Source organism: Strix aluco, chromosome 7, assembly GCF_031877795.1.
Source record: "Strix aluco isolate bStrAlu1 chromosome 7, bStrAlu1.hap1, whole genome shotgun sequence".
In the NCBI taxonomy this organism is placed as follows: domain Eukaryota; kingdom Metazoa; phylum Chordata; class Aves; order Strigiformes; family Strigidae; genus Strix; species Strix aluco.
Window position 1 is genome coordinate 8,557,601 of NC_133937.1, and position 24,168 is coordinate 8,581,768.

A 24,168-nucleotide genomic window follows, 5' to 3' on the forward strand; every position below is an offset into this window, starting at 1 on the left:
ATGTTCCCTTCACATCTTCCAGTACCTCAGCACATTCTGATATACAGAGGATCATGACTTTTCACTCTTTTTCTGCTAGTCTTTTTCTGACACGCAATTCCTTTTCTGCTCATTTGCGGTGTTCACCCCCAGCTTTGTCCCCAGTTCTTTCTGTGGCCATAGGCAGAGGTATACTGGCTGGGGTCACCTGCTGGCAGCAGCCCTCGTGGTTGGGGTTGCCCTTTGGCCAGGGCCTGGCCCCACCGCTCTTTGCCTTCCTCATCCTCCCCCAGGCTCCGCAGTGTGCTGGGCTGGGGGAGCTCCTCTGCAGTCCGCTCCCTTGGGTTGCTCTTTTCCCCATTTACCCACTGTCAGAAGAGAGCATCAAAATTTGTTCCCATTTCTTAATAATACAGAAGGGGAGTTTTGGGAGCGGGATGTGGAGATCCAGCGATGTATCAGTGAAAGGGGAAGAAAGAAGGAATTGTTGGCAGTAATTTCGACTCTTCTGGTTTTTCCTTTTTTTAAGCCAAGATAATGTTTTATGTTTTTCTGAGTTCAGATAAGTTGTTTTGCCAGCGTATATTTTGAACAGCGTCCATTGTAAGCAGTACACTGAAATGTGTCATGAATCTTGAGACCCTACACCAGAATGACCTTTGGCTTTCAGATGTGAGCTTACTTGTGCAACTTTCCCAAGCCAAAATGTGGGTGTGCTGTCTTCATGTTGCCTTTTTTAACTCCTTGGTTTTCTTAGCCGAAAGAAATAAATTAATGTCTCACACCACTTTCCATATTGAGAAACTCAGAAATACTGGATCCAGTCTTGCAAGGTGGAATACATCAGATTAATTATAGTTTACTCCAACCTCCTGTACACACAGAACTCATTTTTGAAAGCAGTGTAATGAATGGCATGAACTGATACACCTTTCAAGTATCCTGCCATACATATCTTTATACATTATACTTTGGAAAATAAGCTGCTATAGAAAAGTGCAAGAACTGGTTTTCCATGGCACAGTGGAGCATGTTTTGGGAATTAAATAAAGAAGATGTGTTGCAATAAATTCTCTGCTGACCAAAGTAAGTTGCAAATGCTTTTCTTCATGTGCTTCTGCATTTCTCAGAGAAATTATGGACTTGTGGTGACTAATTAAATGAACTCTTCCTTTCAGATTTTGTTTCATGTGTAGCACATTTTATGACATAGGTCACAATACGCAAAGCAAAAGCCAAATAATTTCTAAAGTTGGCCTTCAAATGTGTTGCTTTTGTTATTTTTCTGATTGTTACTTTTCCTTTGCGCTTATTATTGATATCTTCTGTTGCTTGCCTCTAATTATCTTACATTAATTTTTCCCATTTGCTTTCTAAATTATTTTGCAGCTATTCCTCTCCACTCCCCCAGTATGATTCAAGGTGATAACTATGTGCTTTCTGTGAATCCTCATTTTATTTATTTTTTTTAACTTTATTCCCACAGAGTGTGTGTAGATGTTTGTAGTGCATCCGCCCTCATCCTCATCCCTTCCATGTATTCAAGTAGAAATGCTCATTAGCATTTAGCATTGTGTTTTAGAGATCATATTGTAGTTTTCATTATTAGTACAGCATTAATTTAGGTAAGCATCAGCTACTAATATTTTTGATAGAAAGTGCATGAAATACTGTTTGGAATTATTGTTGTTGTTTTAAATTATAAATTACTAATTTGAAAACTAAACAAGGAAATAATTAATATATTGTTGACAATGATTACCTTTATATGGAAGCAATATGCATAAAGGCTGATCTGCTAAAGGTTTTGTCTTCACTGAAGGCTGCAGTGTGGTGTAGACACCAAAGCTGGCTGTAATGGGCTAGTTCCTGTGGTGGGGCGTAGACTCATGTCAAGGGTTACTCTACCCTTGCTGTGAGCAGTGTGCATTAGCAGTGCTAAGCCCCAGGTTGCCAAGGCTAGACTGACCTTGAAATCTACAGCCTAAATGTACCTGAGAACTTGGGGCCTGATTTTTATAGGTACTTAGTTTTAACTTCCATTGATGGGAAAAAAAAATATTAATTATTAATTTAAGTCAGTTGATTTCAGTGCCTAGAGATTTTTAACAATCCACTCTTACATACTTGCATCATTTAAATAGCTTGGATACAGAGACAACATCTTATCTGAGTACAAGCTTTGGCATCTTTGCATTAGATGAAAACTCCTTTTTTTATGAATTCTGAACTGGCTCAACATGCTAGTAATCACGTACATGATAGGCAGCTGTCCAAAACATTGCTGTGTACCGAGCCATCAGGCCAGGCCCAGCCTTGCCAAGCTCCCGGGAGGCCCCTCCGTTGCTCCACGGTGCACCGACCAGATGTGCCTCCCGGGAGGGAGCTGCTGCATCATCAACCCTGGAGGGATGCTCCAGCCAGCCACCCCTCAGCCCTGCGCACTTCTGTGTAGTCTGAAGTGGCCCCATCTTCTCTGCAGACAAAAACCATGCATGTTTTTAAAAGGCCACCAAAGCACCGATTGTAACAGATATTGCAGTATTGTCCCTTCGATGACCAAGGGCTGCGGGTCCCTGTTTTGCTATTTTACTTTGCTTCACAGTAAATTTTAATGGATTGTCTTGAACTCTCTTCACAGCTAGTCACAAGCTGGCTCTTTGCCAGCCCTGAAGACCAGCCATTGGCCTACCCTTCCACATGCTCAGTGGCATCTGCCTCCTACCATCAGCCCTCACCACCCACCACATAGAGCAGTTGCAGGGAGAAAAAGCAACATAAACATGCTGACAGGCTAATAGTGCTCAGTGAGCAGAGGGGAGAGGGAACCAAGGGTCCAGGCTTTCTAGAGCTGGTGTCTCTGCTTGGGACAGCCTTTGTTAGCAAACAGAAAAGTGTTCCAGTCAACAGAGTTTACAGACATCTAAGATCTTGTGTTCTATAAATATTAACATAATTTATATACTCTGTAATTTAATGATTGAGCATATTGTTTTTGACATAAATCTAGTATTTGTAGAAAGCGTTTGGTTAGCCATTCAGCAAACATCCTGTCCCACTGAAACAATTCCTCTTATGAGGAATTATTATGTACAGTGTGCTTATCTAGGAGAGAAATGTGGATACAATTTATTTGTATGAAAACTGCTGTGAAATGTTGTGAATTTTATTCCATACTTAGTATTGTAAAGTGTCTGGGGCACAAGAAATGATAAATTGGGGTTATGGTTATCTCAGAGGGCTGTTTCACCTCCTCATCTTTACTGATGGGTTTTAATCAGGTTTGAAGAAAGACAATGTAGCAACTTCTTTATCTGGAATTCAGTTGGACTGGACAATCTTTCTGTCCTGCTTTATATATTTACAGCTTGTGTCCCTACCTGCCTGTCTCCTACAGACCACTAAATACCAGATTTTGATTACGCTCCTGCTTTTGTGCAGATTTTTCCCAACCATGTCAGCCAGACTTCTGAATGCAGCTTATTTGCAGGCCTGGCCAATGCACGTCAGCTGTTACTTTTGATATTCTGCTGGTCTCAAAAGCAAATATAAGAGTCTTACACAAATTCCCATTCATACTTCAGAGCACTTGAGGGCTTCTTTAAAGAATCTTCATGACCTCCCTGGATTATTGGCTCTTACCCTCAGTTCAGTCTACAGTAGGGAACCAGGAAATTGAATGGATTCACCTGTTAGTCATGTGAAGGTTTAGTTCTTAAGATCCGAAAGTTTTGGCAACAGCCTTGAAAATACTGAAACCGTACAGCAGATGTGCCAGCTATGCAGTGTCTGAATATCATACAGAAGGAGCAAATAAAAAATGTATTGGCATCAAGATTGAGTTGGTAACTCGTGTCCCTCTTGATATGGGCCTGCTATTGCATCTTCTACCTGAAGCTATTCTCTCTCAGCAGCTTATGGTACAGAGGAAAAGGGAAAGTGTTTTGGAGCACCAGAGGAGACCCCCCATAACTGTTTAGCCCTGCAGGAAGCTGTATGTTTTGATCCCTGTAAATTGGGAAGATTTTTGCTGCAGAGTTTTGAAGCAGGCTGAAGTCTGGTTTCAGTCCTGGGAGGAGGCTTCACTTTTCTGTCACTGTTCTATTAAAGACAGTAACACTTCATGTATGGAGCTTCTCAGCATTTCATAGATGAAATAAACCAGGGCTATTAATGATTATTCTTGTTAATATTCATTATTCCCTGGCTGATAAAAAGGGTTTTATTTCAAAATCTACCACTCGCCACTTACAAATATATTTGCTTACCCTTCTATTATTAAATGGAAAGTTATGCATTGGAATGACACTGGCAAATGAGATTTTTCTTTAATGTCAGTTTTTGCTAATGGATGTCGTCTTTGCAGAGGAGTAATGGCATGATTTCCTCCAGAATGCCAGCAGCCCAAAGAAAGTAATGTACTTGGTATTCTCACTCATTCCCCATCAGTGGAAGCCCTTAGTAGCGTGGACTGACTGTCACCCATGGTGTCAGCACTCGCTCTGCCAGACATCATGAGTGTTTGCAAGCGAGACTGTGAGGAGGTTTTGAAGACTATGATCCCCAAAATAATAAGCATTTTTGATTCCCCTTTTTCAACACTGTCTGGTTCCTTTCTGCATGTGAGGCTAATTACTCTTATTTATGGACAGTGGAGCTAACAGTAACATAGGGATGTTTTTAAATTCTAATAAACCACTACTAATACACTATTTGTGTACTCTTTTAACCCAGATTACTCAGTAGCACCTGTTTGTTTCACCATAATGTTGTTAGACCTTTAGCAATTCCTGCTTTTGATAACCAATAGTTAACATGTAAGTATAAGTTTTAGAAGAATCTTCGTGTTCTTTTTAGTTTAGCTGGGATTGGGAGGACTTTTCTAATAATGTTTTAAAGGCTGTGGCGGTTGACTTTTGCTGATCTGCTTGTTTTGTGACCATTTTCATTGATGCGTTTCCTTTTTTCCTACAGTTTCCTGGTTAGTTTTATGGTTGATGCACGTGGGGGTTCAATGAGGGGTAGTCGCCATCATGGAATGAGAATAATTATCCCACCACGCAAGTGTACAGCACCAACCCGCATCACCTGCCGCTTGGTAAAGAGGCATAAACTGGCCAGCCCACCACCGATGGTTGAAGGAGAAGGATTAGCGAGTAGACTTGTAGAAATGGGGCCAGCAGGGGCACAATTTTTAGGGTGAGTTGTTTTATGAATTTCATTGTTTACACTCATGTTGCATCTTTCATTTCCTTTATCCTGTGGATCTAAGTAGTTAAATTGACTCTACCTCATTTGAGCATGTAAGATAGGCTACTTAACTTGAAATATTAAAAAATGCCAACCTGCCATTCCATCCAGAAAGTACCCTTGTATTTTAAGGGGAGCTTTGCCTCTATGATGACTGCAGGGTGGAGCTGAAGGTAAGGAAAGCCATGAAAAGGCCAGGTCCCGCCCCCATCTACTCATGCAACCTGCCTTTGAAGTCAGGAGAAGTCACACGTCTATAACCCAGAACATGTTTTGGCCCTCTTGCTCACAGAGTATTGGAGAAACATCACTGTCACAAAAAAGTGTCCTGAAGTCACCCGTAAGGACCCAAATATTGAGCTCTGTTCCCTATGCCATGGCATGCGCACGGCTCCTGCCAGAGTTGCTGGGAGCTGCCTGTCTCCGTCTCGTGAAGCAAAGCCACTGAGAGCAACGGCGGAGCACTTACTGTAGAGCATCAAGTGGTACCAATGCTAGGAACTGACTTTTTTTTAAGCTTAAAATAGGGGAAACAATCCACTATGATGTGGCTTTTTTTTTTTCCTAATTATAAATTTTGTTCATTATCATGAGTGGCACCCTGGTGTAAACTGCTGGTTCTGTCGGGAATGACAGCTTGTTCCTAATTTCCCCTTCTCGTTTCTCTTCCTGCTGCATGGATGTTATTCAGTAAACTGCATCTTCCTAACACTCCTCCCCCTCTAAATGAGGGTGAGAGCATGGTTAGCCGAATCCTGCAGCTTGGTCCACAAGGAACAAAATTTATTGGGTAGGATATGTACGGAAAAGATACAGAATGTCTACAGTTTATCTTTTGTTTCCAATTTTTTGTTATTCCCATTTTATTTTTTTTAAGTTTTCTGAAGCTTTCAGTTGATTTATGTCACTGAAAGAAAATCATAGTGGCTTGATTTAATATAGCTCTGCTACTACCTTGTGCTTATAGGCATGTAAAATTCACTGCCAGCATTCTGCTTTCATAACTTCTGTGCTTCTGTAATTTTTTAGATTTGAAGTGTTTCAACTGCATCAAATACATTTTAATACACAGTGACAGTCCTTTAAGTTCAACCCTGTGGTAGAGAAGGTATTTACAGGCCTTGAGTGAGTCTCTTTTGGGAAGAGCATTTATAAAACGTGATTGCGTAAAGTCTATTATCTGTGAAAGATTATTTAGAAAAAGTCTCACTGAGTGAATGACTTCATTCAACAAGGTTGGAGAAATACTAATATTTTCAACCTGCAAGAGGCATCTTGTTAAAATACATTTATAAAGCCTAGTATGCTACCCAAAGGAACTGCAGTGTATAGTCTAAAAATGTAAGAATGTTTCCATATATTTTTGACTGTTGTTTTCAGATCATATTGTGAAATTTATTGCATTAGGTTTTCAAAATATTGGTGAGTGTTTGGTGTTCCAAACCTGTTCAATACCTTCTCACTGAGTATTCTTGTTAAATGTCATGCACAAAATTGTGTGGTTTCTAAATATTTACAGAGACAGTATCTGAAATATTAGCCTGCAAAGATTGTACTATAGTGTTAGCTTTCAGTTTGTACTCTTTTTGAACTAGAGAGTAAATATCTTAAGCAATGCATTTGAATTTTTTGGTATTTACTTGCTGTGCACAATGGGAGACAGCAGCTACATTCCTATTTCTTGTTAAAGGACTTGAGATTAGAGTAATGGCCTGGGTGTTCTTAAAAGCATCTAAAATACATATTAATTAAATGGTCTTTTTCTATTTTCATGCGAAAAATACTATCTAACTCTTCTCCCTTGGTATTCAATGTGAAAAATGGACTTCCAGCTAGTTTGTGTTCTTCCTAATGATGGCTGTTGTGATTTCCGTGCTCAAGTAATTGATGGGTTAATGCACCCAACACCTTGCAGGTGTACAGTACCATAGAAGTGCTGCATACTTCTCCCATCATGTGATGCTACTTTTAACTGAGTTATTACAAAGCAGTGAAATCCTTTACAACCTCTGTAGGAAAATAATGATACTGTCTATTAAATGTCTTAAAGCTGCATAATCCATAATTGTTCACTTACTGTGTGATTTCAGTCGGTTTGTCTTAGCATACTTTAAAATGCATATCCTGCCTGTGAAGTGTTTGGCAAAAGTGTCTGTTTTGTTAAGGAATGGCACATGAAGTGAATGGTGGTTTCTGTTGGTTGTTCACAATAACTGTTCAGTAATGCACTTGCAGTCCTCTGTTGAAGATACATTGTCTGGTGACATAGGTGTATTATTAACCACCTTCTCATTCCCTTTCCTTCCCCCCAAAATGTTTGCCAGTAACTAATATAAATGTGGTCATGATGTTGCTTAACTCAGAGGAATTCATTCTGAAACGATCTAAACATTCCCCAGTGCTGTTTACAGTGTGGATGCTACAGCTGTGATTTTGGGCATGAGAACCAGAAAGTGAAGCTAATGAGAAACAACCTCTTGTATTTCATAGGAGCTGCATCAACAGAGAGCCAGGGAGAGCTTTGAAAAGTTTGGGACTTAGTTTGAAATTTAAAACCCACATGCATGCACAGTTTCTGCTGCAGTCAATAGCTGTTGCATGCATTTGGATAGCTGGACTGTTTCTGAACTGACTTTGCCCCTTTAAATCCCTTGAGCCAAATCCGAATTCTGGCTATGTTAGTGCCAGTTAAAAGTCAGCAGTGCTGTGTGTGCTGGAGGCAGGTTGGATCACCTACATCCTGGGATAAATGAGCAGGGAGAACTCCCTTTAGCAAAAGTTGCTGCTATTTTTTCATGTAGACAGCTGTTTCAGAAGATTTACATTAAAAATGAGCTATATATGAATATTTTCAAGTTATCTATTAATTATAGTTTAAATGATAAAGGATTGTGCAGCTTTGGCAATTTTAAAAACTTTTACTTTTAAAAATTTTTACCGTAACAGTGCTAACTATTTAAAATGACTGTAGTTTTCTTAAAGACTTAAGACCCATTGGAAATTAAGGGCAGTGAAGAGATATAGGATTAAAAATAATAAGGTTCCTTTTTCTCTAGCCCCGTCATAGTGGAAATCCCACATTTTGGATCAATGCGAGGAAAGGAAAGAGAACTAATCGTACTTCGAAGTGAAAATGGTGAAACGTGGAAGGAACACCAGTATGACAGCAAACATGAAGACTTAACCGAAATACTCAATGGCATGGATGAAGGTAAACATTTTCTCAAAGCTTTAGCAAGCCTTGCCCTTGTGCAGGCTTGCTAACATGAGCAGACTAAAGCAACCTAAAGTAAAACAGTGCAGGGGATATCTGACTTTGGGGAATACAGTGTGTGTTACATATTAAGCTAATGGAAAGAGTGTAAAGAGAAATTGTTCAGCAGTGGCCTGGAGACATCCTGAAACAAGCGGTAAGTTTTGGTCAGAAGTCTTGCCAAGTTTAAGCACAGTTGCTTTACAGCATGAAGTTGAGAATAACATCCCAGCTGGAGGTAAGCATGTTTCTGCTGCTCAGGCAGGGCCACATGAAGGTCATTCCAAACCAACGATGAAGTGTAAATATCAGTTATGGTAGACTTGCCCACAGATGCAGATCTCAGCCCATAGACCATTCTTCTTTGAAACGTGTATTTAAAGGTTGCCTCCCACAAATACACAACCTGCCTTCCTCATGTTCATCTGGGAAGTCTGGCTCCCTTGTTTTGCTTGGATGTTGCTGTTTATATGAGAGTCCCTCAAGGTGAGAGGACTCAGCTGTACACAATTCATCAGAAGATGCTGTGACAGATGGTCCCTGCGGACACATCATGGGCAAAGGCAGGCTGGGGCTGCAGTGATCCCTTGGCACCACTGCTTTCTTTTCCTAGCAAGTATTTTTCGATACTTGTGCTGATAAACCATTGCTTGAGCTCTTTGCATTTGAGTGTGAATGAAATAGCTTGTGTTTGGGCTTTGGTTTTCTGTAAGGGTTTATCCACAGGATTTTCTCTGGATAACCTCCTACAGAAAGTCATAGTGTGGTGGGGTACAAGCTGCAGGAAAGTTCTTTCATTATCAGCAAAAGCATTTGAAGCAAGTGATCAGGCTGTGGATGGCAGCTATGAGAGGGATCTGTGAGCAGGCTCTGCCTTTGATCTTGGCCCCTCCTTGTTTGAAGAGGGCAGCCTCAGCAAAAACCATGCTTTGGGAACATGGAAAGAAGAGTACTGCTGCTGTGAGGCGCTCCCTGGACATTTGAGATTTAGCATTTTTACTGATTTTCTGGTTTTCTGGGAATGGGAATGGCAGAATGGGCTTGTGTAGTATTCTCACATCGAAGTACTTGAACTGCACGTGAGCTTGTAAAAATACAGAGCAACGGCAAAGATCTGCTTGTTATATGATGACCTATTGTAGCTATTTATTTAGAAATAAATATAATAGAACCAATCAAGCAGTAGGGCACAAACACTGCAAATGTTGGGTCAGCGGGTTTGGAAAAATGCAATAAACCTCATCACAGAAGGGTACCTAAAAGCAGTGGAACAGGCAAAAGAGTGAGCGTGGCCCAGAATAGTATTGCTTGGGGAATAATTGCTTCAGGATCAAAGGCAGTAGTTGCAGCCTTTCTGAAAGAAAAGTCTCACCACCATCCTCCTTCTCTGTGCACTAGCATGAGATAAGAAGTAATGATTTGGCATACGGGTGAAGCATTGGTGCCTTGTTAGTGGTGAGGTAGTCAGAACTAATCAGCAAATAATGCTTTATGTGCTTTCCAAACTGAATTTAGTTCAAATTTGGGATAGGAAATCTGAACACAGAAACACTGTTCTAAAGTGCTCCAACTTGGATCACTTATGAAAGAGCTCTCCAGAGGTGCCATATGAATAAATTCACATTTTACAGAGAAGAGGGCTCAATAAATAAAAATATTTTGAGAGAGGTGGGCATGAAGCCCTCAGTACTTAGAGCCTAAAATAGTAAGCTTTGCAATTTGGAGCCACAGTACAACTTTCTGATCTGTTGAGGGTTTCAGGTGGCTCTTCCCTTCTGGGGAATTGCTGTTTAAGGTTAGTGGGTATACATACAGCCGCTCAGAATCACGGAAAGCATGATGGACACTGGACTATTCCCTTAGAGTGAAACTATTTGGCACCTTAAAAGCCAAGCCACAGAAATGCCTTTTACCAATCCAGGCAATCATTTATGAGAGGGAAAGGAGAAAAAATACTGCAGACACACCCAGAGCATTGTGTTGATTATTTGTTCAGTTCATTTTAGCTTAATCCTTCTCTAGTTAGGAAAGCAAAACAAAAAATAGTACAAGGGTCTTGATAAAACTCTTCTCCAGTTAAACGACACATTTTCTGTGTAAAAGGTCTTCCAAGCAATAACGTAAAATTACAAATTTGTAGAATTAAGAGCAGGTTGGTGTTTTTTTTCATCTGAACTTTTACTGGTTTGTTACAAAATACTGCAGTTAGACTTGGCTCTGAAGGAAGTATTTTGCATCTCAGAAGCCATAACTTTGGAAGAAGTTTTATTCCAGGTATGAACTCTGGAGGCAGAAGCAATCTTTAATTTAAATAAAAGGCAGCCACATAGTCAGTCATTTCCAGAAGTTTAGTCTCTTTGCAAGAAAATTCATCTGCACAGTCATCTCTAAATGCCATAACATGCAGCAGGAGTGCCTGTTTTTCTATTAAAAGCAGCCGGTCCATTTTGTGTTAGGCCTGCTGTGATTCACCAGTTCTTTCCTATCTGTGTAATGAAGGAGGGAAATCAGGCTTTTATTCCCAGCTCCATAATATGCTGAATTTTTAAAGATGCAGTTTTTCCTGTTTTGCTCTTCCACTTAGCTAGCAGGGATGAGAGTGAGGATATCTTTGCTCCTCACCCTCCGTGGGGACTGCTGAAAACCTGCCTGTTCTTTACTGGAAGCAGCACCATCTGCTGGAAGACCTCATCTCAGACTCAAAATAATCCAGAGCAGGATGCAACATGTCAGGGCACTAAATGCAGGAATAAATAATAGCAGAACTTTGCTTTTATTAACATGAAAGAACAATGAACTGTGATGTAAAGAGTCAGTTTTTCTTTGATGTGTCAGGTTTCTACACAAATAGTTTCTAAAGATGGTGCTCTACTTAGGCAAACGTAGGGCTGAGAGAATATAGGGAACTTGGCATTTTTAGGAAGAGGAGGAGTTTGGTTCCAAATACAAAGGTAGTAGTTCACAGTTCTTGGCCATATTACATTTATTTAAACTTGAATCAAGTTAAAATTTTTTTTATTTATTTTTTTTAGTAAGAAGCTGTCTGTCTTGTAGTTGGTAATTAGGTTACATTTTCAGCCAGGCTCCTTCCAGATATAACTTGTGTTTGCTTTTTATGTTCATGCACTCTTTATAGGTGCCCGTAGACAAATTGTGGGCATAAATGCACACACTGGGGCAGCTCATCTTTTGACAGGCATTTGCAAACGAGTGAGTGGGCCAAGAAATGCAAATATTTGTGGCTACAGCATGCTTGCAGCTGCACAGTGTAGTTTCAGATGGGAAGCAGGGGTTTTTACGTAACTACTTCTCTGAATCTACAGATTAAACCAGAGTGTGACCTTGTTTATGCTTTAAGTTTAAAATACCACTATAAATCACTCTGCAGTGATTTTGCCACATTTCCAATAAAATTTTTTAAAGTTATTACTGTTAAACTTTGTGTTGTGAATGGCAAGATAAGAAACTATGCAAAAATAGTCAAAAGAACACATAAAGGACATTGCCTTATTTGAGGATGAGACCTTGTGACACTGAGAGCATCTAGTTACATATGTGAAATACTGAAGCTGGGAGGGGAGTCTATTTACCAGCATTTTTAAGACAAGTCTCACTGTCATCAGCTTCTCCTTGCCCCTTCCCATGTGTTCTTTCTGCCTCCATCCATCTCCTGTCCCTTTCTCCATGTGAGCGCTGCCTCCCGAGTGCCCCACTTTTAGTGCAACAGCTTCTTAATGGGCACATCTCTGTATGGAGGAAACTGGTGTCCTGTGCTTGTCCCACCTTTCAGTCTCTGCATAGTGACAAGGTCAGCTCTGCTCTAGCCAGTACTGCAGGAGGGTTGCAAAACACAGGGAGCTGTTTAGTCTGCTAAGTACAGGTGAGATTTGCTTTTTCAGTGCTAGCAAAACTCTTTTAAGGCCCTGGTAAGGGAAATCAGATACCAGATCATACAAAGATACCTTGAAGCTCATGAAATGACCAGGTGTTTCGTGACTCTTCTTATTCCATTTCCAGTCAGAAGACATTTGCTCTGTGTTACTTTATCTGAAAGTAAAAAATGAAAGGTATTAGACATGGGATGAATTTGATCCACAACTGCCTCTCACCTGACAAAACTGGTGTGATTGCTTTCCTTGACCTGAGCCACCCTACATGAGGTCCCTCTTTCACCTTGGAGGACGTGGCTGGGTCTCTTCTCTCTCTTCTCTCTCTTCTCTCTCTTCTCTCTCTTCTCTCTCTTCTCTCTCTTCTCTCTCTTCTCTCTCTTCTCTCTCTTCTCTCTCTTCTCTCTCTTCTCTCTCTTCTCTCTCTTCTCTCTCTTCTCTCTCTTCTCTCTCTTCTCTCTCTTCTCTCTCTTCTCTCTCTTCTCTCTCTTCTCTCTCTTCTCTCTCTTCTCTCTCTTCTCTCTCTTCTCTGTTTTCTTTTCTCTTCGAACTGTAATGTAATGCTCATGTGGCAGCATGAACTAGAGGTTGGGAGGAGTGATCTTCCTTTCCTCCCTCCTTTCCTTCTCTCCAGCTCATTGCTCCTCCATCACTCTCACCAACCACCTTAGGATAAGCGTACCTTACACTTGGGTGGCAGGGGAAGGCGTATATGCACAGAGTATTCACAATACCTTTCTCTTGACTTACTAAAAATTAATGATCATAGGTGGTGTTTGGGTTGTTAGCACAAACCTGGGAGACAGTGACATCGAGAGACGCTTCCCAGTTCTGCACTAACCTTTCTGCATTACCTCTCTCTGCTTTGCTATCCCTATCTTAAGATGAGGTGTATAGCATACTTGTTTGTGGTTAAACCCACCCCCCACCAAAACCCAACCAAACAAATAAAAAATCCTTCGAGGTTTTTAATTGAAACACATTGCATAGGAATGAAGCGTCAGCAACTGAGGAAAATAGTAATGATGATAGCTCTTTCTGTAAAATGCATGAGGTGTGTTCGGGAAACGTGACCTCTCCCAGGACTAGTTTTCCCTGTTTCATTAATTCTGTCATGCTAACGTTGCATTTCTCGTGGCAGTCACAGAGGTGGTTTGATTGCTCATCATCTTTTTCTTTCTGTTAGAGGGCAACTTCATATAGAAGCTTACCAATGTATTATCCAAACATAACCTCACTATATATAGTCCAACTGCTCTCCCTGCCTGACTCTGGTTCTGCTACTCTGATCTACACATCTTCTTCCTCTCCTACAGGAGAGCGCCTGCCAGGCTCAAAGGATTTTGAAATGTTATATAAAACACTAATTTTCTACTTCAGGAGAATTTTAATTATTCTTCATCTCTGTGAGCATTTTACAGTGGGTTTAGTCTCTAGCAACAAACAGGAGAATGCAGAGGATTTACTGGTTGAGATTATACCTGCCTGGGAGTTTAAGAATCCAGTTTGTCTCCTGCACAAGCCATTGCTTCCAGAGGCTTCAGGCAGAATACATAATTCATTAGAGGGCTTCAGATATCAATCTCTGAGTCAAAGTAAATGGAAGCTGACATTGTGATAAGAAATTATCCTCTTCTGGTAGGTACATATGATCCACAGCAACAGTGTGCAATTAATCCAAATTACCTGCTGAAAGTTTAAAAATGGAAAACTGACATTTTACCAAGTTTATATTCTAATTCTTTTGGAACTGTAATTGAGCTTACATGTTCAGAGGAGGAAAATGTCTCAGCCACATAAAGTAAAGAATTTTACAAGTGTCTTTTGTCTTGGTACCATTTCTGGTCCTCCTGCTTTCCCTGACTGCATCTGATAGAAATGTCATCTTTTGAGGAACAAACTTTCTTCTTTAGGAATGTGGTGCCCTTTTCAAGGAGGAAAATAAGAGTGGAAACTTGTGGAGTGCTGGAATGAAACCCAGTTACAGTAGCTAAAAAGGCCGAGTGCAGGAAATTACAGGAGAAAGGCATGACAATTGTGTAATTATCTCCATTTGTGAATAGTGTTTATATCACAGGGGTTTCACTAATGCATATATACACACACACATATAGTTGCATAGTTAGTTATATTTGTGACATATCACAGTTTTCCTCAATGCATATATGTCTATGTCATCTACTTAATTAATTAGTTAATATGAGTAGATACTTCATGCACCTTTCTGAGCCCTGGTGACCCTATGAGCTGGGAATGTGGCCAAGAGCACTAATGGTTGATGATCTGGTTTTGTTCCAGTTGCCTCTGAGGATGCATTAAGTTTCTCTAGGAACTGAGGAGCACAATACAGTTATTTTGGGGCAGATACCCAAATGGCTGAAAGCCTGATGTGGGAAGGGATCCTTGCTGTGGTTTCACTGGTAGTGCTGGCAGACAGAGCTCTGTCATATCCAGTTTGCTGGAGAGCTCAGTGGTCAGGATTATATGGATGCCAGTGTAGGAGGTAACCTTCTCAAGTGCCTTAGCTGGGCAAACTCTGGATCGCACACTTGGCGTGAAGTTAGATAGTTCATGAACTGACTGTGATTTCCTGTGGTTTCCTGCATGTCAGAGCTATGTGAGGGAAGAGGCTGGAAATAAATGTCTTTTGAAGACACGCAGGAAGATCAGTGCACTTGTGTGCTTCTAGATATAGATGAGGGAGGAAAGCTTGACCATCTCCTTCAGACCTCCTTGGACTTCCATGCTGTGTGATAAACCTGCCATCCTATGGCAGCTGCTGCTGCAGAGACTGTCACACCCTAGTGCTTAGGTGTCCTGGCAGATCTGTGTGTCCTGTCCAGATCTGTGAGTGCTGTTGGCCCTGATTGTCAAGATTTATGCAGAAGTTCACAGAGCAAACCAAAGCTTGATAATTAATAGCACTGAATATTTTTTTTCTCCTGTAGTAAATTAAAAAAAAAGAATTCTCAAGCATTTTAAGGCATATTCAAAGCTTCACACTCACAGATGTGTTTGGTATGAACCTGGGCAGGTAATACCTGAATGTTTTAACTTTCTTCTCCCACCAGAGCTGGACAGCATTGAGGAGCTAGAGAAGAAACGTATCTGCAGGATCGTCACAAAGGATTTCCCTCAGTACTTTGCTGTGGTTTCACGAATCAAGCAGGAGAGTAACCAAATCGGCCCGGAGGGCGGGGTGCTGAGCAGCACGACGGTGCCACGCGTCCAGGCCTCCTTCCCTGAGGGTGCTCTAACCAAAAGAATCCGTGTGGGGCTCCAGGTACAAGCACATCGTTAGTCTTAATGCATGAGGCTTACAGCTAAGGAGCACCAGGCTCCTTAGCAGTGGGTTGCAAGGTGGGTAGCATTCACACCCGAGATCTGAATTGGCATGCGTCTGCCTGGGCACACTCTCTGCCTCTCAGGGCCCCCCTGGTGCAGGTGATGCTCAGTCCTCCTCCCTGGGGCAAAAGCCCAGCTCCCCTTTTATCATTGCCTAGAGTATTGCTTAGCATCTGAAGAACGGGGAGAAAAGCAAAGACCTGGAGCCACCGCAGCCTCAGTGATACTGTCTGCCATCTCCCTGTTGGCCGTGGCTGCCAGCAGCTATGAGCGGCACAGCCACTGTGCAGTGCCAGCCTCCTGCGGCAAAGTAGCAGCTTGTGATTGATGTCACTGGGCTGCCCTTTGCCATAGAAATGTGTTTGGTAAGGATTTCATGCAGCTGTTTGCCAGCTGTTACTGGGTCAAAGACCTCCCATATACATCTGTTGTAGCTCAGGACATTCACCATTGGTGTTTCTAGCACTAGGTGGAATCTGGGAAGAGCAAATAGCTTAAACTCTCCTTAAAAAAACTGCACAGAAAATGGAGAAATATTCCACAGGAGGTATCTTTTTCTTTGAGTTCTGTTAATTGTCACTTAAAATTGCTTAATAACCTGACCAGTCTGATGAGTTCATGAAATAGGGATTCTGGTTTGGATTCCAGTGCTGGGAATTTACACTGGAACATTTCTGTTCATGATATTTCACATCTAAAGATGGTTAATCTTGAGAAAATGGAAGCTCTGCTATTACGATTATACAGCTACCTTTCCAGAGCATTCTAGTGTGAAGGAAACATGATGTTTCCATATGCAGTGTTGTGACTGCTGAGTTTGCAATGTAGCTACTTATTCTATGTATATCGATACATTGTGCCATTTGAATAATGCAGCAAGTCACAGGTCAGCCTGATTAAAACAGACTTGAAAGTTTAAAAAAAAAAAAAAAAGGCAAATGCATGCAAAATCCCATTTCCCATAAAATGGCTGTCACTTCTGAGTTCAGGTCTTGAGTAACAAAAACTACAAAAATTCTGTCACATTTCTTCCCATGTTGTCTATTTTACCTTTCTTCCCATATAAAGTTAGGAAACCTTTCAAGTCACAAAATGGAGATAGAAAGTCTGAAATTGGCTTATAGCTCTTCTGTAGTTTAATGCATTCTGTATGAATTTGACCCAAACAAGTATCCCTTTCCTAATAATCAGTAGTGGAATAGCATAGGAAGCACTGAGTACAGAGGTAAGTTGGAGTATATACAGTGTTCCTCATGAGCACGGATTTGTGTTTGGCACAGATGTGAGTATTGCTCAGCATCTCCACGACAGTGCAAAGTAGGCCTCTTTTTGCATTTTGAAATTCTATTTAATATTGCCCATCACTGTAAATTAAAACCAAAACCAAACATGCTCTGAAAAGCTCTCAACAAATACTGCAGGCAACCTTCTGAGATTTATAGTTTTGCTCTACAAGTTAGCTATTAGGCAATCATAAGTGGGTTGTTGAGAGAAATACTAAGCTTGAATTGTACTAATAATCACCCTCAAGAGCTATAGGAGAAGGCTGCTTGGGGAAAAAAAAAAAAAAAAAAAAAAAAAACAACAACAAAATTCCACAGAAAATAAAAGGAAAATGGGATTATCTTTTGGAAAACAGTTCTGCATGTCTACAACCTATTTGCAACTCTAGTTTAAATATTTCACTTGTGTTGACAGGCTCAACCTGTTCCAGAGGAGATTGTTAAAAAAATCCTTGGAAACAAAGCAACTTTCAGTCCCATTGTCACTGTGGAGCCAAGAAGAAGAAAATTTCATAAACCAATAACCATGACAATTCCTGTGCCGCCTCCATCGGGAGAAGGTGTAACCAATGGGTACAAAGGAGACACGACTCCCAGCCTTCGACTTTTATGTAGCATTACAGGTTAGAGAAAATCATGCTCTTTGCAAAGGTTTGTGTGACAGCAATGAGCCTGTGCTCACTCTCATACCTGTACAACTCGTGCTTTCCTGTGAGGGAACACTGGTGTACTTGGCCCAGTAGAGTTCAGATCCGTTCTCCCTGAGGTCATCTGAAAGGCTCCCCCAATTCCCTGGGCTTTGAATCTGGTCTCATGTCATTGTAAAAGAACTCTGCCAACAGATATTAAGTGCTGTTTTATATTTAGTCAGTATGAAGAATTTCAGCCTTGGCTATTAAACATGGTTGTCAACGAAAGCAGTTTGCAGAAATAATTCTGTCCTAGCTGATAGCAAGGGAGGGGGTTGCTATTGACTTGTAGGTATGTACTTTGCTTACATCAGCATTGTTTTCCGGTGTGTAACATATGATGTAATATATAACATGTAGGTCAGCTGTTAGAGAACATCATTGTCTAGGTTCTCTTTTTATGTGTGAAGCAAAATAACTTAAGGTAGAGATATTCTTACATAGTCTGTATGTGCTTTGTGTTTGAAAGAAAATCTTCATGATTTATGTTTATGTAGGAGGTACTTCACCTGCACAGTGGGAGGATATCACAGGCACCACTCCGCTGACGTTTTCAAATGACTGTGTCTCATTCACAACCAATGTTTCAGCCAGGTATGGGAACAGAGCTTGCCAAATGCACCTATGGAGTAGTTTCCCTTGATTAACAAAGTGTGTAGTTGTGGGGTGGTTTTTTGACTTTCTGTAAGACTTTTGCAAGACTGATGGAGCAGTAATGGACCAGATGCTTCTTTGTCACTATGTATCAGCATCCCACACATCCAGGGTTGCACATGAAGCTTTGTCTTGGCCTTTTCTACTGCGGTGATGTCTCCTGGCAATTACACATGGTGCTTCCCTAAAGGCTGTGGTGCCACACAGGAGTTTGTTTTTCTGCAACAGAAAGGGAAGTTGAAAATGCTCATTCAATAAAAAAAATGGGGGGGATTCATAAAAACATACTTGCTTAAAAAGTTAAAGACTTCCAGTTTCTGTCTGTGGGCTTCTTAGTTGAAATTTATGTAAAATTACTCTCACAAAAATAGCATTTGCCAAAAAAATCATGGTTTGAAATGAACTTTGATGGACTTAGTGGACTTACATGCTGATTGGAGGCATTCAACGGGATGTGTACAAATCATGCATCCTAGTGGAGAAAATTCATGATATGCCAGGTAAAGAGTTTATCATTCAGTACATAACATTCGCACCCATAAAAAGCTTTATAAAGAGAGAGAATTGCTGAAAGAACCAAACAGATCAGGGCTGAAATATGGTGGAAAAGACTCATACAGACTACAAATTAAAATATTTATAACTTGTATCAAAATTGTCATCAAACTGTTAATCATAAGATGAGAAAATAACAGTATAAAATCTATCTCTTTGGGAAAATTCACCGTGGGCATATTTGGTTTCAACCTATATGGGAGATATGATTTTGCTGTACGTATGTGTTATAAAGGAGGTTGTTTTAGCAAATCAAATGTACAGTGAAGCATCAGCACATTACAATATACATGCTGTGTGGTCACAAGAAATTCAGTTTCCTCACTTTGGCTTCAAATGAGGCTTAAAAAGACAGTTTTATGAGATACCCATGTGAGGAGGGTCAGATAAGTACATCAACATTTCATTACCAAGTATTTCCATTTTTGGATCATTAAAGCTCCACTGAAAGTAGAAGTAAAATTACAGCTTTGGGAAACCTGCAAGGACAGTACATATGCAAAATGGCCAAGAATCACAGGACATGGCTTCTCTTTAAAGGCTTAAGCAACGTTTGAGCATCATGAAAAGTTGATTTAATGGTTTGCTTTTTCCCACTCAGATTCTGGCTCGCAGACTGCCATCAAGTACTAGAGACTGTTGGTCTGGCAACACAGCTTTATAGAGAATTAATATGCGTTCCTTATATGGCAAAGTTTGTGATATTTGCCAAAATGAATGACCCTGTGGAATCCAATTTGCGTTGCTTCTGCATGACTGATGACAAAGTGGACAAAACTTTGGAGCAACAAGAGAACTTTGAAGAAGTTGCAAGAAGCAAAGACATTGAGGTATATTTCTTACAGCCAGCTTCCTCTTTGTAAGCGGACAAAGTGTTTGCCAAGTGGCAACAGGTCCTGCAAAAGCCACTATAAGCCCAGTTAAATAAAGGCTCACAGCAAGGCTGTGTCAAAAAATTACTTGAAAGGAGGCCAAAAAAGGGCAAGGTGGGGGGAGCATGAGGACCTGTCTCCAAATGGATGCCCCATGCCAGTCTGCAGTGGGTTTTGCACATGCTGCTGTTGAGTAGCCCTGGTTGGGCTTTGCAGACAGCTGACTGGAATTCCTTCTCATTGGCCTCTCAGGCACACAGTGATGGGTAGGGCTGGTTTGTGGTGAACACGTAGCCACCAACACACTGTTTCTTGAAGAAAATCTATGCATTCTTACTTCAGAAAAGCCATTCATGTAGCTCACAGTTTCCCAAACTGTCTGCACTCATAGTACCTTGCCATAATGAACAGTGACCTTCTAGTTTGTTGATGAATTTAATCTGAGTGGAGAACTGGGCTAAACTCAGGAACTATGATCGGGGAAATCATTATATACTTCTGTGCATGGATCTACTATGAAAAAGGGTTTTACTGACTTTTATTTATTGCTTTGATAGGTCCTGGAAGGAAAACCTATTTACGTTGATTGCTATGGAAATCTGGCCCCTTTGACTAAAGGAGGACAGCAGCTTGTTTTTAATTTTTATGCTTTCAAAGAAAATAGACTGCCATTCTCTATCAAGGTAAAAGCAAAACAAGCCAAATAATTCTGCTGATTTTTTTTTTTTTTCCCAGTGATAACACTTTTCAGCCTGATAGAACTAACTTGCCCCAAGGATGTAAGTGTCATTGCTTAATATGTGAATAACATGGAGATGGTGCTTTGCATGAAGCCAGAAAAGAGCTGCTGGCAGAGCTGGGACCAAAATACCCATGATAAGGATTCACAGCCTTTTATTAAAACTATATCTCAAGTTAAACCTCCAGAATATTACCAGTAGATCCCTGTTTCTCAGGGACTAAGCAAAGGAGATGCTTTCAGTAACATACTGTACAGCAGAACAGCCTCCAAAAAGAGTGCGCAGACTGTTCATCTCTAAATTACCATGAATGGATGCTCACTTTCCTTAGCCTTACCATAGATGCTGTGCAAAAGAAGTTTTTAAACATTTTGGTGAGCACAAGTGCAAAACATGACAGAAAAAAAAATGAAGGTGGGCAGAAAATGTCTCTCAGTAATATCCCAGTATGAAACTATCTGGTTGGACTTACTCAACGTCTTGTCTTGCATGGATTTACCATCAGAGAGCTTCAGGCTGATCTCTTTCATTGGTAACACCTTTTCTCCTTCAGCACCTAAGTCTGAGCTCCAGCTCAGTAACGTTGGTCTTTACCCAGTAGATAGCTTCTTGTGGAAAGAACCTCTGAGAAACTCCAGAAACCTCCTCTAGGTATCTGAATTACTACATATTACTACACTATACCAAAATTTCTTTTCTAGGTAAGAGATACCAGCCAGGAACCTTGTGGTCGATTATCATTTTTGAAAGAACCAAAGACTACAAAAGGACTGCCACAGACAGCTGTTTGCAACTTGAATATCACTCTGCCAGCACACAAAAAGGTATTTGTTAGGAAAAGTAAACATTCTCTTTAGGGTTGGTTTGGTTTTATTTTTGCTCCTTTAGTTTTTGTCTTTTTTTTTTCCTGCTAGTGATAAAGAAACCCTGTGAAATGCCAGTAATGAGAATGCTTTGGAATATGATAAAGGCTTTTTAAATTTATGTTTTATTGGTTTCCTGTATGTAGAAAGCTTTTAGTCTCTTGTTACTGTGGTGTCAAGTTCCTGTAATTTTTATGATTCTGTTTACAGCTCATGCTTCAGCCTGCAAGTCATAGGTTTATGCTTTCAGTAATGTCACGTGTTGATTTGCATTGGATGTAAGATTTTTTTTTTTCTTTTGTGTTGACATTTTGGATTTGCTTTGCCTTATAAATCAGCTTGCATTTTGTGCTCCCAATTTGGTCCTTTTCATATCCTGATATTCTTTTCCCTGCTGTCCATTATAATATTCCTTGTCTCTGCAATGCATCTTGGAACCAAAAGGAAACAGAGTCAGATCAAGATGATGAGGTAATATAAACACTGTCTTCTGTTTTTATTTCCTTCAGATTTAGTGAAGAAAAGTAATATGTTATAGAAAAACCAAACAACTATTTTTAACTATGGCATTGAAATGATACCTACAGAATAACCATATCCTCAACATCTGATAGTCTGTTGTGAAACAGTAGCAGTGCTCAAATGTAGAAAAAACATTATTATATATTATGAAATTAAACTAAGGACTGAATAATAGCAGTCTAAAATTTAACTCATTTTCTTCTGAAAAAGGATATAATTACAAATTTCAGACCAAGTCCATTTTTGGCAAAATCAAGAAGGGTTTAGTGGATATGATTTTACCTCTTGGAGTAATACTGCCAGTGCTTTGTTAACTTGTATTTCTGAGAAGGAAAGAAGTGATGCTGAGGCCACAATAGTGACCTGTAATATTTTACGCCTGAAAATAAACTGTATTCTTCTGAAAAAGCAAAATAGCCAAGAGCAATTCCTAAACATTGTGTACAAATCTATTTTCAAATAAACCTCAGATATTTGCAGCTTAAAAATCCACTGTTTGCTGGAAACTGCAACATTAGATTGTCAGGAAATTGAGTGGGTTTTACTCATTAGAGGTAGTAATAAATGAGATCACTTTATAAAAGAAACTACATAGATGTGTCCCATTTACCTAGCAGCAAAGTTTTCTTCTCTTCCTGGTGGCAAATAAATAGCAGTAGTCACCTGCAGATTAAAATAATAATTAAAAAAACCAGACCAAAACACTCCTTACATGTTAAAAAAAATTATAATAACAACCACATCATTTTGTCTCCACATGATTTGTTCCCAGTGAGCTAATATATAGATAGTTTTCTTTCTAAACAAACCATATTTTTAGCCACATAGTAAAGTGAACTGATCTCTGAAGGACTTTTAATATTTAAGTCATCACACTAGCAGCTATGCCACTGAACACAGTGACTTATGATGCAATTTATTAGTTAACAATAGCAGTCTGCTTTCTAATCTGCATCTTTGCATTTTGTGCCTATTAAAAAATTCCCCTCCCATGCCTTTTTTGTCCTTAATGTATTCACTTTAAAGCCAGTGTACATTGTGGTGTATGTGCTTTCAGGACAAATTAATTTGGGGAGAAATATTTGATCGGTCTAAGTTGTACTCTTATGAATGTTTTATGTCTGTATCTGTAGTCTTTTGTGTTGATCTCCAGTTTCTAGCTGCAGGTGGTTTATTTTACAGAGAATAACATACCATTTCTAGTATTGTGAAGCAGTTTAAGTGATAATGGGATAATATAGTATTGAGATACTTTAAGACAGGATCATGAGCTACATCTGCTATATAAGCTCTTCTACCTCATAAGCAGAGAAGTTGTGAGCTGGAATTGAACCCATGGGGTCATCTCTTAGGGTTGCAGTCCCTTCCCTGCTTGCTCCAGAAGGGTGGTCATTCCCAGCAGGTTTCTGCCACCTCCAGTAGCCATGCTCCCTGCTCCACAGTGCCTGACCCTCATTACATGACAGACGGGAATGGAGACCGGCTCTGTCCATTCCCTGCCTGCTTGCCCAAATTTAGCTTCAGCATGCCTTCCTGAAGCTGGACAGAAACATCCGTTCTCCCTTGTGGGGATGTGTGCCACAAAAGGCAGCCCATCCTGCTGAGGTTTGGTGATTGTTCTGTTCAAATGGGGGATAGTGATACTAAAGGCACTAAACCTACTATGTTTTGTTGCAGACGGAGAAAGCTGACCGGCGCCAGAACTTTGTCTCCCTTGCTTTACGTAAGCGCTACAGCTATCTGACTGAGCCTGGAATGAGTGAGTTGCTCTTACCAAAATACTAAACTGTATATATGTGATTTTTCATAAGAAGAGACATTTTTTCTATAAACGTTGTATTTGGTGTCACTCTGGAAAAAAAGGAAAAAGAAAAAAAACCACCTATCTAAAACAAAACTCTTGGATGGTCTGTGAACTCTTGTGTTGTGAGAGCTTGAAGAATCCTGACTGGCAAATGACATGTTAGTTAAGTAAAAATATAATAATTTTTAAAAATGGCATGTAACTCCAGAATAGGAGGATTGAAAATTGCTTTCTGAAAGAGTCTGTTTGTCTTCCCTTTGGAAGATTAGAGAGAGCTGCTGTAGAAGGGAATGTTATGCAACAGTTCAGGAAGGCTGGAGAACGCCATTCAGATAAGCACTTAAGTGTTTGGATGCTTAGCCAAAATGGACTCTCTCATATTATATATTTTCCCTCTTCTTTCTCCTCCCCTTCCCTTTCTCCTCTGTTCCCTGCAGATGCTTTTTATTCCCTGGCACCACACATTGCTTCC

General features: G+C 40.2%; 1 protein-coding gene across 31 annotated transcripts in view; it reads left to right on the forward strand.

Annotated features, from left to right (window-relative positions):
• ANK3 (ankyrin 3) overlaps positions 1 to 24,168 on the forward strand; it is a 379,574-nt gene that overhangs the window by 316,745 nt on the left and 38,661 nt on the right. For 16 of the 31 annotated variants that reach the window (XM_074830355.1, XM_074830354.1, XM_074830362.1 and 13 more), the window contains 11 exons: positions 1,369 to 1,401; positions 4,954 to 5,178; positions 8,286 to 8,440; positions 15,441 to 15,652; positions 17,413 to 17,620; positions 18,184 to 18,280; positions 19,497 to 19,725; positions 20,325 to 20,450; positions 21,209 to 21,331; positions 21,815 to 21,841; positions 23,570 to 23,651. In XM_074830355.1, coding sequence (XP_074686456.1) covers positions 1,369 to 1,401; positions 4,954 to 5,178; positions 8,286 to 8,440; positions 15,441 to 15,652; positions 17,413 to 17,620; positions 18,184 to 18,280; positions 19,497 to 19,725; positions 20,325 to 20,450; positions 21,209 to 21,331; positions 21,815 to 21,841; positions 23,570 to 23,651 — 1,517 coding nt within the window. The remainder of the gene's footprint in view (positions 1 to 1,368; positions 1,402 to 4,953; positions 5,179 to 8,285; positions 8,441 to 15,440; positions 15,653 to 17,412; positions 17,621 to 18,183; positions 18,281 to 19,496; positions 19,726 to 20,324; positions 20,451 to 21,208; positions 21,332 to 21,814; positions 21,842 to 23,569; positions 23,652 to 24,168) is intronic. The other 15 variants (XM_074830366.1, XM_074830372.1, XM_074830364.1 and 12 more) reach the window with 3 other exon arrangements.